At 45.8% G+C, this 16,432-nt stretch overlaps 1 protein-coding gene across 1 annotated transcript in view; it reads right to left on the minus strand.

Annotated features, from left to right (window-relative positions):
- The window catches only part of cep78 (centrosomal protein 78), a 101,731-nt gene that overhangs the window by 67,196 nt on the left and 18,103 nt on the right, over positions 1 to 16,432 (minus strand). Inside the window, exons 9-10 of the mRNA XM_084323155.1 lie at positions 7,393 to 7,498; positions 55 to 151 (exon numbers count right to left, since the gene is read on the minus strand). Coding sequence (XP_084179281.1) covers positions 55 to 151; positions 7,393 to 7,498 — 203 coding nt within the window. The remainder of the gene's footprint in view (positions 1 to 54; positions 152 to 7,392; positions 7,499 to 16,432) is intronic.

Raw genomic sequence — 16,432 nt, forward strand, 5'->3', positions numbered from 1 at the left:
GCATCAATAAATTTGGCCCCGTTCTACTGAACCCACGTCTGGTCCACGCCTCACCTCTGGCGTCCCGCTCGGGCAGCAGTTCGCCACGGGATGTGTTTGGAGTTGGGGCGGGGCCTCTGCTGCTGGGCAACACCTGGACTCCGCCCACCAGCTGGAACAGGAATAACAACATAATGGTTGATAAAAGAAAACATACAGGAAATTATTAACAAGGATGAAAACAAGGGGAGGATGCAGGAGGGCTTCCCACGACCATGAAAACAAGATAATCTTCCCACGACCATGAAAACAAGATAATCTTCCCACGATCATGAAAACAAGATAATGTTTCCACGACCATGAAAACAAGATAATCTTCCCACGATCATGAAAACAAGATAATGTTTCCACGATCATGAAAACAAGATCTTCCCACGATCATGAAAACAAGATAATCTTCCCACGATCATGAAAACAAGATAATCTTCCCACGATCATGAAAACAAGATAATGTTTCCACGATCATGAAAACAAGATAATGTTTCCACGATCATGAAAACAAGATAATCTTCCCACGATCATGAAAACAAGATAATCTTCCCACGATCATGAAAACAAGATAATCGACTTCCGGTTTGAGATGTTCGGGTAAGCGACCATAGAAAAGAGCTCCCGGTCAAAGAATATAGAAAAAAGGAAGTAAAACTATCTAAAAAAAAATTTTAAGTTACAATTCAAGGATATAAGAGAAAAGGAAGGATGAACACGAGAAAGAGCGAGAGAAAAGGGACCCCAGAAGAAGTACAAACACCGGAGGAAAGTTATCGACACAAGGAGGTGGCGCAGGAGGTAATTCAAGCTAGCATGACGCAGGGCGACAGACCAGAGATGCCCACCTGGGTAGCGGAGCTACAAGCTAGCATACAATCTAGCGCAATAGCTAACCAAGCTAACACGCAGAGCATTCGGAGCGACATCGACAGACTCAGGGAAGAATTAAAAAAGGGTCAGGACGAGCTCAGAGAAGAAATAAATAAGAGACTCGAGACAATTGATGGAAAACTACAGGAACAAGAGAAAGATATAAGGATGCTAGAAAAAAGGACAGCTGAAACGGAGGAATGGAATACAGAAATACAAGAAATTCTAAAGGCGACACTCAAAGCTAACGGACTTGGAGGGGAGGTCGAGGAGAAATAATATACGAATATGGGGACTGAGAGAGGGGATAGAAGGAGACTCGATGACCAAATATGTAGACAATCTAATTTGAGGAAAATTGGAAGTGTCAGACCTCGCCAAGATAGAGATTCAAAGGGCACACAGGACCCTAGCGCCGAAGCCACAGATAAACAGACCACCGAGAGCAGTTATATATCATAACTGGCTATAGCGTCTCGCTCTGCCAATGAGATAACCTCTTATCTCCACGCACCTAGCGTGCACGTGAAACAAACAAATGCACCCACTTGCACTTGACCAAGCCACTCCCATGCGTCTCCCTATATGACGCCGGAAATGGTCACGCTCTCCTTTCCTCATTTCGTTTCCAAACGCGGAAGTAGCAGTGCACTTCGTGAACTGGTTGTTATGGAAGTAGGGAGAAATTACACAATGTTGGGTATTCACCAGAAGTTCACCAGCCCCCGGAACCTTCTCGGCACATCCTAACAGCGCAGCGGTCCTGTCCTGGGTTTTCCTCGTCTCGTGATAGCGGACAGAGGGACGTCGCGCGACGGTTAGCAGTCGAGCTAAGTCGTGCACAGGTCGGGCCTGCGCTATCAGGCATTGATACTAGCATGGGTAATACTGCTCGTTGTCTCGTGAGATGACCGAGTGATGTATTGGCGCGGGGGGGTGGGATATTTGGGAAAACATGACTCTCTTTTGGATGTTTTCCAAGTATCCTAGCGCGCAGCTAATGCTAATGCTACAATGTTGGGGCGCCGTTCCCATGTGCCCCGCCGAGGGCTGTCTTTACTGTCTTCCCTCCTCTTAACCATTCATGCTGACAATCGGTCAATCGGTGTCTAATGTTGGGGGTTTAACAGGGGCTTATTTACCCTGGATGGGCTGAGGCTCAGGGCAGGTGTTCTTTTTGTGAATCTATGAATTGAAAATGGGGGTCCCTGATGTGGACAGGACTAACGTTTTCTCTGGTCTGCTTCCCCTTAACAATTGTGTGTATTGGGCTAGCCCATTCTGCAATATGTTAGAGTTTTCGTTCATTCATTCATTTTATCCCTTCATGGGTGCACACCGCAGTGGAGGTTTTTGCATGCCTACTAGTGAGGCAGTGCTTCACTAGTAGTAGACTTTGGTCTGCAGCCACCACTGGTGTTCCGTGCTTAGTGAAGCAGGTGGCATCAGTCCTTTGCCCTGACATGGTGGAACGGTGTCCCGCCCGGCCGACGCCATGAGGCGAGTCGGCCCGGCAGGTGGCTGGTGGGCTGATTAAGCCTATACCGCCGCGGTACAGAATTTAGCAGCGACTGGCAACATTGCTCAATTGACTTTTTCTGTCAAAAATGGTGTCAGGTGGTGGGGCTTTAGGGCCAGCCGACGTCAAAACCATTGCGCGATGTTTTGAGGTTATTCAGCTTTTGACCTAGCCGCAAGCTATAACCGCAGGGAGGGCTAGGATGCTGTCAACGGTTGTTCATAGCATTTTTGGTTGGAGCAATCTCCCCTTGAGGAGGGGAGAGGTCCTCCTCAGGGCTCCCCTCTCCGCGGATGGACCTTGGTCTGTCCACGGAGGCGCGGGCGGTATTTGACCTGGGCCCCACGCTGCCCCACACCGCGCAGCCAGAGGTGAGAGCACGGCCTCGACAGCGGCTGCGGCAAGGCCCCCGGCCATGTTTCCCTTGCCTGAGATACCCTGGACACAAAGAAAACAGGTGATCACAAGGCCAACAGCCTCTGCGGCCAGAGGGATCGGCTATATTAGATGGGCACGCCCTAAAAAACCGTTGCCATCTAGCTGTGTCTAGCATGCTCTCCGGTTACTCCCCCCCACTACACTACGGGACACAGGGCTCTCTATCCGAGCAGCGCCTGTCACTTTGGTTGTGCGAGGACATTGCCCTTTGGCTGGACAGGTCCCCCCCGGGGGCGTCAGGGCGCACTCCACTCCTGGGGTGGCGGCCTCTGCTGCCCTGTTAGGGGGGGCCTCGGTGGAGGACATCTGTGCTGCGGCCTCCTGGTCCTCCCCGGGTCCTTTCATTAAGTTTTACCTCATGGACATGACTGGGGGTTCCGTCTCCCAGGTAGTTCTGAGGTCTGGGACCTCTCCTGCATCCCGCCATCAGGTGGGCTAGCAGGGGTGTGTGGGTGTGGACCACGGGGTGCTGTGTCACACGTGGTCCCGCCTGTGCTGTGCGTTCAGGGGTGCCTGGTTCCCCCTTTTTCGCACTTTGGTGGAGTTGACTGCCTCCCACCCTTTGTTAGGACGGGCGGGTGGACGGGACTCCCGTCCTCCCTGGCTGGGGCTTACGGGCCCTCAGGGGGTACACTTGTCGGGCCACGCGTCCGCTCTGCCCCTTATCTCATTGGCAGAGCGAGACGCGATAACCAGTTATGATTTCCAGTTATATTTCATAACCTAGTTATATGAATACTGGCTGAGCGTCTCGCTCTTAGCGCCCTGAGGTCCCTTGGATGGTTTCCGCTTATGGAAATCGATCTGGGAAGGGGGAGCGTGACCATTTCCGGCGTCATATAGGGAGACGCATGGGAGTGGCTTGGTCACGTGCAAGTGGGTGCATTTGTTTGTTTCGCGTGCACGCTAGGTGCGTGGAGATAAGAGGTTATCTCATTGGCAGAGCGAGACGCTCAGCCAGTATTCATATAACTAGGTTATGAAATAACCTTTCGTTATAGTTAATTTCTCGAAATTCGAAGTCAAAGAAAACATTCTCAGAGCAGCCTGGCAGATGAAGATGGAGGTGGAGGGGCAGAGAATAACCTTCGACCATGACTATTCACTAGGAGAGCGACTACTCCCCACCCGCCAGCGGGGGAAAGAGGGAGACGACTGAGTCCCTCAACTACCATGGAAGTTCCAAGTGTTAATGTTGAAGTTAATGTTGATTATGGTTATATGTATGTAAATCAGACAGGGATAGCAGTGGCTACAAACACAAATATTATTTTATGTGACATGGGTAGAACGGGAGAACATTTGGAAAAGAAATATGACACAAGTTAAGGGTATCAAAATGATGTCGCTGAATGTGAATGGTATGAATAATCCGATTAAAAGGAGTAAGGTGATGACGAAATTTAAGAAAGAAGAGGCGCAGGTTATCTTCTTACAAGAAACACATCTAATATCACAAGAACATGAAAAGCTGAAGAGATTCGCGTATGAGAATCTGTTTTATAGTTCTTTTAAACAGAACCTTAGAAGAGGAATAGCTATACTAATTAAGAACACAGTGAAGTTTGAAATGATCAGGGAAATAAGGGATAAAGAGGGGAGGTATGTAATGGTCAAGGGGAAAATGGAAGGTTAAATGGTAACACTAGTGAATGTATATGCTCCACCAGAAAGTGAGAAATATCTATTTGAAACTATTTTTGATATCATAGCGATGGAAGGGGAAGGGGTCCTAATCTGTACAGGTGATTTTAATGTAGTACTGAACTATGACATAGACACGACAAGCACAAAGAAATGGAGGACAAACATTAACAAATATATGAATATACAAATGGCAGAATTAGGAATCATGGATATATGGAGAGAAATGCACACACTAGATAGAGAATACACACATTATTCGCATCCACACACAACATATTCAAGGATAGACTATTTTCTCATGACAACAGGGGACAGATACAGGGTAGAAGACTGCAGGATAGGGGTGACGGACATATCAGATCATAGCGCAATATATCTGACAGTGAATCTTAAAAGTAGGCGGAGAAATTCAGTTTGGAGACTGAATGTAGGACTATTAAATAACAAAGGTTTGGTTAATGAAGTAAAAGGAGACATAATTAGATACAGAGAAGAAAATGATAATGGAGAGGTACACCCAAACATTTTATGGGATGCACTAAAGGTAGTAATACGTGGAAAATGCATATAAAAGAATAGAGACATACCAGAACTTGATAAAGAAACTGAAAGAATTAGAGAAAGAACACCAAAGCTCAAAGAACCAAAAGACACTTAGAGAGGTAAAGGAAGTTAGAGGAAAGATAAACAAAGATCTGCTGACAGAAATAGAGAAGAAAGCTAGGTACATGAAACAGACATACTATGAAGGAGGACCGAGAGCGACCAGACTTTTAGCTAGACGAATCAGGACACAACAAAAACTGAACACAATACACACTAAGGGACACGAACACAAACAAAATACTAAGAGAACCAGCTGAAATAGAAGACATTTGAAGAATACTATAAAAAACTATACACATAGTTTAGATAGCGGCAGGAGAAGAGGAGATAGAGACATGTTTAGGAAAATTAGATCTAACATCGATAGGGAAGGAACAGAATGAAATATTAAACGCAGAGATTACAGAACAAGAAGTGGGGAATGCGATCAGTAAAGCAAAGAGCAGTAAGTCACCGGGTAGCGACGGATTCCCCTCTGAATTCTACAAAACATTTAGACAGGAACTGAGCCCCATATTAGAAGTAGCATTCAGACACACAATGAAAGAAGGCACAATGCCACCTTCATGGAAAGAAGCCATAATTACTACAATTCCAAAAGAAGGGAAAGATAGAGAACTATGTAGCAGTTTCAGACCTGTGTCCATACTTAATGTAGATTACAAGATGTATACATCAATAATATCCAAAAGATTTGAGACATTTATGACAGATATTATAGACGAGGACCAGACCGGATTCATTAAAGGAAGGCAGACACGGGATAACATAAGGAAGACAGTGCAGGTGGTAGAGGAGATACAAAAGGAAGGAGGAAGTGCAGTATTAGTTAGCCTAGATGCAGAAAAAGCATTCGACAGTGTAAGCTGGATATTTAGGATATCTATGGATCTTTAGGTAGTGGTATATAGCACTGTGCATGTCTATGGATCTTTAGGCAGTGGTATATAGCACTGTGCATGTCTATGGATCTTTAAGCAGTGGTATATAGCACTGTGCATGTCACAGTGGTTGACCTCACATTGAAAACCAATAGCAGGCAATAGCCCCAACTACCACATGGATTCTCTTACAGGGTCCAACTACCACATGGATTCTCTTACAGGGTCCAACTACCACATGGATTCTCTTACAGGGTCCAACTACCACATGGATTCTCTTACAGGGTCCAACTACCACATGGATTCTCTTACAGGGTCCAACTACTACATGGATTCTCTTACAGGGTCCAACTACCACATGGATTCTCTTACAGGGTCCAACTACTACATGGATTCTCTTACAGGGTCCAACTACCACATGGATTCTCTTACAGGGTCCAACTACTACATGGATTCTCTTACAGGGTCCAACTACCACATGGATTCTCTTACAGGGTCCAACTACCACATGGATTCTCTTACAGGGTCCAACTACCACATGGATTCTCTTACAGGGTCCAACTACTACATGGATTATCTTACAGGGTCCAACTACCACATGGATTCTCTTACAGGGTCCAACTACTACATGGATTATCTTACAGGGTCCAAATACCACATGGATCTTACAGGGTCCAACTACCACATGGATTCTCTTACAGGGTCCAACTACCACATGGATTCTCTTACAGGGTCCAACTACCACATGGATTTTGGATAAAAGCTGTTATATAAATGCACCATTTACCATTTTGTACATCCTAGTACCATGAGGGATTCCCTAGCATGGTGAGTTTTACTTTAGGTTACATTTACAGTTTACAGGTTACATTTGAGAAAACAGTGCAGACCCATGTGTGTGTGTGTGTCTGTGTGTATCCTGCAACAGGTAGGCTGGTGTGCCTAGCGTTACTAGTTATGTAACGACAACATACAACAAGGTGTGTGGTTATGGAAACATAATGTTGAAGGACGCAAGGGCTACTGTAGCTAATTAACCCATGAGGCGAATAAACATAAAACCATGGTTTGATGGCAGCGCCGCAGTAAGTGGACAGAACATAAAACCATCGTTTGTTGGCAGCAGTAAGTGGACAGAACGTCGCCAGGCAACTACCCGGTGATACCGTATACCCTGGTAATAACGCCCAACCCTCATTTGAGGAGAGAAATATACTGCCCTGAAGACACTTGCTTACTAAATGGGAACATTTTAGACGACAAAATCACTTTTGTCCAATCATTGTGAAAATTCTTTTTTAAACACCAAGCAATAAATACCGGTAAAAAATACATTTTGAAATGAAACTTCATATCTTGAATGTGTGATTTGAGGCAAAACAATAAAAGGCAAAGATGTACCGATCCTAAACGAGGCCCTCCCTCGGACTGTAGAGGCCAGCGCTCTCCTCTTAGCACCGGTGGGTTTCTGGAGTTCTCGGGGAGCGGGTGGCTTGATCCAATAGTACTACGACACACAACAGGGACAGAACACATGATACTATCAAACACAATTACAAGCATAGGGCAACAGTGGCTCAGGAGGTACAGTAGAGCGGTCGTCTTGGTAATCGGAAGGTTCGATTCCCGCTCCTGCCGGGCAGCGTGTCAAATTGTCCTTGAGCCAAGACACTATCTGGCTCCCGATGAGCATGTTGGCACTTTGCGTGGTCGCCTCCGCCGTCGGTGTGTGAATGTGTGAGTGAACGGGTGAATGTGAAGCACGAGTTCTGAAGCACGAGTTCTTTGGATAAAAGCTGTTATATAAATGCACCATTAACCATTCACCATCACAATAAGAAATGAACACCCGCCAAATTAAATGTTGTTTGTAGTTCTGAAACCACGTGAGACTCGGAAGTTGTTCGAGAGTCACTAGGTAGAGCTAAATCACCATTGTGACAACCACAAAGTTGTTCATTTGCACTAACGTCACTGTATCACTCAACTAGTACAAACCATTCCAATCCGCACGCCGAACCTTTGCGTCTGCCGTCGAATGCATGCGCAGATTGGAGCGGCTTGTCGTGAAGCAATGCGTAAGCGTTTGCGAAGGTGAACACTACTGTGGTTTTCGCAAAGGGTGAATTACCTACGCCTAGCGACTTTCAAGTCTCACCGAGTATTTCTCTTGCCCTTTTCAACACCAATGGCTGTGTGGATGGCATGTAGAAGCTGAGATCGGCGAAAAAACACACACCGATCTCTGCGTCCGGTAGTACAGTCTTTTAAGTCGTCTACCCCACCAGACACTGGCAGCCAGCGTCTCCCCTGACAGATAGGTAACACCAGTCTCTATTCTAAACAGCAGTTTGGTTGGCAATGTTCCCTCTAACGTGCACGCGCACATGGCAAAACGCTCCTGCGCACATCTGAAATCTGTCGCGCACAGAAACGTTTGTGTAAAATATGCATGTAGTTGTGTGTGTGTGTGTGTGTGTGTGTGTGTGTGTGTGTGTGTGTGTGTGTGTGTGTGTGTGTGTGTGTGTGTGTGTGTGTGTGTGTGTGTGTGTGTGTGTGTGTGTGTGTGTGTGTGTGTGTGTGTGTGTGTGTGTGTGTGTGTGTGTGCGCGTGCGCGTGGGGCCATTGGGTGGGGCCATTGGGTGGGGCCATTGGGTGGGGCCGGGGGACAAATACACTGGAGGAAAGTAACCCAGCTCAGCATTGCCCAAATTATATCATCACTATTGCCTGTTTGAAGGATATCATCCTCAAACACATATACACCTACATGCCTTGTAGAATTCCACACATAAGAAAGAAAGATACTGGGATGAATAAACAAAATAGGAAATAAAATGTAGAAATGCATGCAATACATAAATATAAATCTCCATATATGAAATAGAACATTTAGATAAGGTGCTACTGAGATGTTTTGGTGAGTTCTTTGTTTTTTTGTGGAAGTAGCCCTTCTTAAAAAATGCATGAACATTCACTGATAATTGGTCTGTAGTGGAGTCTACAAGGTCTACATTGCCGGACCATGTAGAATCCGGACCTTGTAGACTGACATAATTCTGTGCATAGTTTAGTCTACACAGGCCATATTTCAAATAATCAAAATCTTACTTCATTCATCTTAAACATTCTTGATTTGGGGGATTGGTAGTTCCCATGAAATCTGAAGTTGTTCAAACGACAACAGCGATCCACCTTGAATTAAATCACACAGCCGAGTGAAACCTTGTTGGCTGCGTCACAGTCACGAAAGGGGCTACTTAATTCATTAATCCAATCCACTTTATTTATAGAGCACATTTAAAAACAACAACGTTTACCAAAGTGCTGTACAAGTCCCACAACATAAGATAAAAAAAGAAAAAGATTGTATAATTTTTTTCTTTTTTTTAAGCTTCGAATTAAAATCGAAGCTCGGCCCCGAAGCTTCGATTGCCAAAAAAAGCTTTGAAGGTTAGCCCTAATGTACAGTGATACAGGTGTAAAGACAGTATGGTAGTAGTAGCATACAGCAGTGGAACTAGTAAGAGTAGGATATGTACAGATATAGATATATTATCTACAGATATGTAAAAGGACTATGTGCAGGTGTGGTGAGAATAAATATATATATATAGCATAGGTACATGATATCATACAGAGCTAAGGGTTATTTGCAGGTGTATAAGTAAGCATATGGATATATATACAGTATATGCTGTAAATTTATTTATTTATTTTTATTAACCTTTATTTACCCAGGGTATGTTCTCTGAGCACAGATGCTCTTTTTCAGGAACGCCCTGCTTCACATTCACACAGTTCCATTCACACCTGGGAGCTGCCCAGTACAACCACAGTCTGACACCGTTGGCCACTGAGCAACTCCACTGGAGAAGTTGGGGGTTAAGGGCCTTGCTCAAGGACACTTCAGCAGTTGGTGTTAAGGGGATAGGAGAGAGTTATTAATTCACTTCCCCAGCCCAGATTTTTTTCCCCTGCCGGTCCGGGGGATCAAACCAGCGACCTTCCGGCCACACACCCACTTCTCTAACCATTAGGCCACCCGCTGTAAATATAGAATATAGAATATAAATATGGTTATATACAGCACTGTCGTACATGCTATCATACAGAGTATATGGGTAGAATATAGTATGAGATTATTATAGTTCAGATTATTATGATTAGGGGCGGCCGGGTAGCGCAGCGGACTAAGCGCCTGTCTGCCACCGCAGAGACACTGGTATCGAATCCAGCTGTCAGCGGTCCCCGGCTTGGCCGGTCGTCATACTGACACAATTGGCAGTGTCAGCGGGAGGGAAGCCGGTGGGTGGTAATCTGGTCGTTGTAAACAGCGACTCCTACAGGTCGGTCAGGGCACCTGCACAGCGAGGAAGGGATCTGGGTGAGGTAGTGTGCCCTCCCACGCGTTACACTCACCCAATGAGAATCCTCGCTGCCAGGTGAAAAGAGGCTGCTGGCTGTCTCCTATGTATCGGAGGAAGCATCTGATAAGACTTCAGGGCTCCCTAGACCGGCAAGTAGGGGGCAAATGCGCGCAACAACCAGGAATGGGAGGGGGGAATTGGCATAACAACTAAATTGGGATGGGAGGAAACTAAAAGAAAAAATAGGAGGAGGGGGGCGGAGCTAGGCATTCATGGAGTGAGTCGTGTTTCACGTGAGCTCCCTTCTATCGTGCAAAATATACTTTTCTCCCCATTAGTCTTTATTTTATTTTTATTTGTTATTTGTCTGCTTGTTGAGTCGTCTAGTTTCAACTACTTTCGTCGACTTTTTTCAACTTTCTGCGATGTCGGTGGAGACCAGATCCATGAGCACCCCAGCCGGCAAACTGCCACCGGATCTACCCTCGCCTTCGCCCGGTATCAGTGAGATAAGTGAAGCTGTTCTCTCGGTCATGACCAAACTCCATGCAGACTTTGAGATACGCTTCGCTGAAACACAAAGAAAAGTGCAGGCGGAATTTTTTGATACCCTTCATCGAGAGATGTCAGAGGAAATTAGGTTGGCGGTCGACCCGTTGAGAGACAAGATGGAGTCGCTGCATGCTGTCTCCTCGGCTAATGCTAACGAACTAGCCACGCTAACGACAGAGGCCTCACTACAAGGCGAGAGGCTGGCGGGTCTGGAGACCTCCCTGCTGGCTAGGCAGGCTGAAGTTGCCAAACTACAGTCGGTAATTGTGGAAATGCAGTCCCGGGAGAGACGCTACAACATCAGGATTGTTGGTGTACCGGAGGGCAATGAGGGAGGCCGTCTCTCGGAGACCATGTCGGGATTGTTGCAGAAAATACTGGGGAAAGATGTCCTCCCCAGCCCTCCCGTATGTGAGTCGGCCTACAGAGCGGGCAAGACCAGTCCTGGAGTGAACAAAGAGCCGAGGCCCATCATTGTCAAGCTAAACAGGCTTCAGCAGAGGGAGCTCATCATGCGGTCGGCCCGTGCCAGAAGGGGTAAACTAAGTCTCGGCGATCACAAAGTGGCCATTTTCGAAGACTTTACGCCGGAGGTTCAAGCACAGAGAGGCGAATACAAAGTGGTCATGGCCAGGCTATGGAAACTAGGCCTGAGGCCTACGCTATTCGCTCCCGCGAAATTATCTGTGCTGGGTAAGGGCGATGATCGGCGTTCATTTTGGTCGTTGGCTAAAGCGGAGGAATATCTCGGGGGGATAGCCGAGACTGTAGCTTGATATCCATGTCGGGTGAGTGACTTGGCAATGTGGGCCTGAATACATTGATAGGGCGGACTACTCACAAATGCTTGTTGTCATGCCCAGACAGGCTAACTGTCCACTGCCCATCCAAACTAGCGGGGCATCCCAATGACTTCTGTTACTTGCTAATGCTGACCTCATGGTCGTACGTGTGTGTCGCCTCTATGAAAGCTAGCGAGCTAGCTGGACAATGTACATAACAGATTCTAGCGTGCTAGCCGGATTCATCACTAGCTTACGCGCTAGCCTCGGGCTAGCTAGCAGGCTGTGTCTATCGCCCGCGCCGAGACATTCGAGACCCGTTAATGTTTACGTATTTTGGTTGTTGTTGCTGTTTAAGTGACATCGGTTTGCACAATTCAACGGTGATCGGGTCCTTAACTAACTTCTTGTATGCTTTTATTTTTATATCCAGGCTGTTTTGAGCTTTGGGCTCCAGTAGTAGAAGGTCGGTTGAATATATATATACAATATATGATAACAGGTTGTGTCAGGTATAGCTTATTACTATCCCCGGGTTAATGAAGGTGTTTAATTCTATTCTTACATAGGTTATGTCATTCCAGCCTTTGTGCCTGACCAGAGGGGCTGTTACATGCGTGCACTTTGACCATAACCCTTTTTTCCTTTTCTTCTTATTGTCGCTGTTTAAATGACGTCTGTTTGCGCAATTTAACTGTGATCCGAGCCTGCCTTAGACTATCTGCTGGTATGCTTTAATTAAATTTTGTTTTAAATTTTCCTTTATCCATTTATGCTATAACATTGCGACATTAATACGCAGACTCGGAAGTAGATGGTTACAGGGATGATGTTGAGTTATTATATAATAATGGCTATTTTTTCCATTATAGTTGTCTCATGTTAGGGCCAAGGCTCACGGTGGTTTTCGACCGATATCTTTATTGAATTTAATTTTAATTTTAATTTGTGTTTATTGGACTAGTGGGGGTTTAATCAGGGGTTTATCTAGAGAGGGGGTCGGAGTGAAGAGCGTCTTATTGGATCCATGATTCCAATGGGAAATGATAGGAAGATGACCATCCTTAGTGGATGGGGCATAGGGAGGGGATTGGAGAGTGGGTATAGGAGGGTTAATAATAGGACGGGTGGGTTAGGGTTTAGAGTAGAAGGAGGGGGGGTTGTAACTGGGGTGGTATTTTTCTGTGTTTTATGTACTGTTGTCTTATATGTGTGTAATTGTTCCTCCTCTGAACTCCTGGGATTGACCGTCTGGGCCCGCCTGGATCAGCGCCTCTGTACTCAGCCTGGCTGCACTGGTATGTTCTCTACGCATTTAGACAAATTCGACCATGGCTAAATTGAATATTTTAATTTGGAACGCAGGGGGTCCAGTGTCCTTTGGTTATTGAAGAGAAGAAATATTGACATTGCTCTCCTTAGTGAGACGCATTTATTGGTGGGTGATGTGTCAAGGCTAGCAAATCGACAATATCACGTTATCTCCTCATCCTCAGCCGATGATAAGACGAAAGGAGTCGTCATAGTTACAAGACGTAACCTTGATATCAAAGTCCTGGATGTGTGGTCGGACACGGAGGGAAGGATTACTATAGCAAAAGTTGAGTTCTCTCATAGGAAGATGGCAATAATAGCATTGTATGCCCCTAACACATTTGATTCAGTGTTCTATAATACAATCACAAAGAATATGTTGGAACTTACTGGATACGCTCTCATTGTGGGTGGCGATTTTAATGCGTGCTGGGATGCGGAGATGGATAGGTCCGGGTCCTCTGAAACAAGCGACCAAAAACGGTCCTCTAAGGCCCTCAGGATGTGGACCCAGGACACGGGGCTCGCAGACCTATGGCGCTTATCCAATCCCACCCTCAAGGATTACTCTCACCTGTCAGCCAGACACAAAACCTTCTCTCGAATAGACTATGCATCGCATCCCCTAATATGTTTGATAGTTTCGACGTCTCATTGGTTCCCCTGGCTCTCTCGGACCACAAGGGGATTTTCCTTATGGCAACCTTTAGCAGGCTCTCCATGAGAGCTCCCAGGTGGCGTTTTAACTCAACCTTATTAAAGAACGATGATTTCTGTTCTGAGTTCAGGAGTAAACTAGCTGAATTCTTGCAGATCAATGTTGGCACGGTCGATGACCCCAGGGTCCTATGGAACGCATTGAAAGGATTTATCAGGGGTCATGTCACACTTTTCGCCTCCAATTTGCGTAAATCCCGGTCAAAAAAACTAGAAGGACTGGAAACATTATATGCGGACCTATACGCATCTTTGCAAACTAACTATAGTGAACGACTAAACACACAACGTAAGATAGTCAAGAAAGAAAGAAACTCCATACTTAAACAACAGTCTGAGTTCTTGATACATAGGACAAGGCAAAATTACTACTTTCACGGCTCCAGGCCTAGCCATCTATTGGCAATGAAAATACGCTCGAATGATCATTTCTCGGATATCCCCTCGATCAAGACGCAACAGGGTACAGTCACTACTGATTCGAAAAAGATCAACAACACTTTTAAAGAGTTTTACTCACAGTTATATAGCTCAGAGGTTAATCTCGACGACTCTAAATTTGAATCGTTCATTGGCGGGCTTGAGATACCCCACATTTCTGAGGAAGAGGCTAAGGAACTGGGGAAACCGATCACTCTTATGGAACTAAGGGAGACGATTGCTGAAATGCAGAGGGGTAAGGCACCAGGCTGGGATGGTATTCCACCCGAGGTATATTTAGCTTTCTGGGACCAACTGGGCCCATTGATGCTCGATATGATCAATTACTCTATCGAACAAGGGGAGTTCTCAAGAGATGTCAACATGGCGTTGATTTCTTTACTTCTCAAGAAGGACAAAGATCCCAATGATTGTGGTAGCTATAGGCCCTTGAGTCTTCTCGGGGCCGATCTAAAAGTGTTTGCCAAGGTGCTGGCCCGCCGCCTGCAGAGATTTATGACGGTATTGGTACACTGCGATCAAACTGGTTTTATCCCGGGGCGCCTGGCTGCAGATAATCTTAAGAGGCTGTTGCATGTAGTCGATAACAGTAAAGACAATACAGCTCCGTCCACAGTTCTGTCTTTGGATGCCATGAAGGCGTTTGACAGACTAGAATGGTCATACCTGTGGAAGGTACTTGAGGTTATGGGTCTTGGAAAGAATTTTATTCATATGATTAAAGTCCTGTATGCCTCGCCGTCTGCAATGATACTGACAGGCAAAAACTGTTCCACACTTTTCCCAGTCTCCAGATCTTCTAGACAGGGTTGTCCTCTGAGCCCAGGACTATTCGCGCTTTCCCTCGAACCATTGGCCCAATTTATTAGGCAATCGGAGGACATCGTCCCCATAATGATCAATAATACACCACACAAAATTGCTCTCTATGCGGATGACCTACTGATTTTTATGGATGACCCTTCCCGGTCGGCCACAAAATTATTGGGAATAATCGACGACTTTGGTAAATTGTCAGGCTTTAAGATTAACTGGAACAAATCAGCCTGCCTACCTCTTAATGAGCTGGCCAAGGCGGTGCGACTACCAGCTGATATCCCCATAGTGGAACATTTTAAATACTTAGGCATAGAGATATTCCCCACGCTGAGTCAAACTACTAAGTACAACTTCACGGGTACTTATGATAAAATACGCCAGGATCTTCCTAACTCCTTACAAGCCCGGGCTTCCATAATCAAAATGAACGTCCTGCCTAGGATAAATTTTGTTAGCTCAATGCTCCCCCTGCCCCCTCCAATAGACCACTGGCGCAAGGTACAATCGATGGTATCTAAGTTTATCTGGAATAACAAACGCCCGAGAATCAAAAGAGCTACTACTCAACGTAGGAAACAAGATGGGGGCCTCGCAATCCCTGATTTTAAGCTTTATTTCTGGTCCTTTTCACTGAAACCTCTGATGTGCTGGCTAGACCCTGTAGATGCTGTATCTTGGCGCTACTTAGAAGCGGCGGCGGTCTCACCGCTAAGATTGCAGGATGTGGTGTACTCCACTGTCCCTATTTCGAAATGCCGACTGAGGTATGGACCGATCATAACTCACGTGATCCAGACGTGGCATAATGTACAGAAGTCGTGTGGGGTTAAATGCCCATGGCACCTGGACTCTCCAATTTTTAATAACCAGCAATTACTTGTTGGGCACAAGCCGGTTAATATTCCTCAATGGCAAAGGAGGGGGGTTCATACTCTGGAGGATATTTATGATAAGAACGGCCTCCGTGCATTTCAGGACTTAAGAGAATTTTATGATCTTCCCGGCGAGTCCTTCTTTCTTTACCTTCAACTAAGGTCAGCGCTGAGGGCGCATGGCGTGCCGTGGGCTCAAGCTTTGCAACCACACCCCTTCCTCAGGCTCATAGTGGACAGGACGACCTCCAGAGGGTTTGTCTCATACTTTTATACGCTCTTAATTCAGTCCACGTATAAAAATTTATCATTTGATACAATCTGGCGTGTGGATATCCCGGAGTTGGACCCCGAGTTTGACTGGGATGATGTTTGGGCAAATGTGGCATTGTCTTCCCGCAACCCCAATCAACAGCAAATTAATTTTAATTATATTCATAGGACCTATCTTACACCTAGGAAGCTATTTGCTATGGGACTGATAACCGACTCGCGGTGCACTTTGTGCTCTCAAAAGGCCACTGGCACTTATATGCATATGTATTGGGATTGCCCACCAGTGGCCCGCTTCTGG

The sequence above is a fragment of the Notolepis coatsorum genome (genome assembly GCF_963971535.1).
Source record: "Notolepis coatsorum genome assembly, chromosome: 10".
NCBI lineage: Eukaryota > Metazoa > Chordata > Actinopteri > Aulopiformes > Paralepididae > Notolepis > Notolepis coatsorum.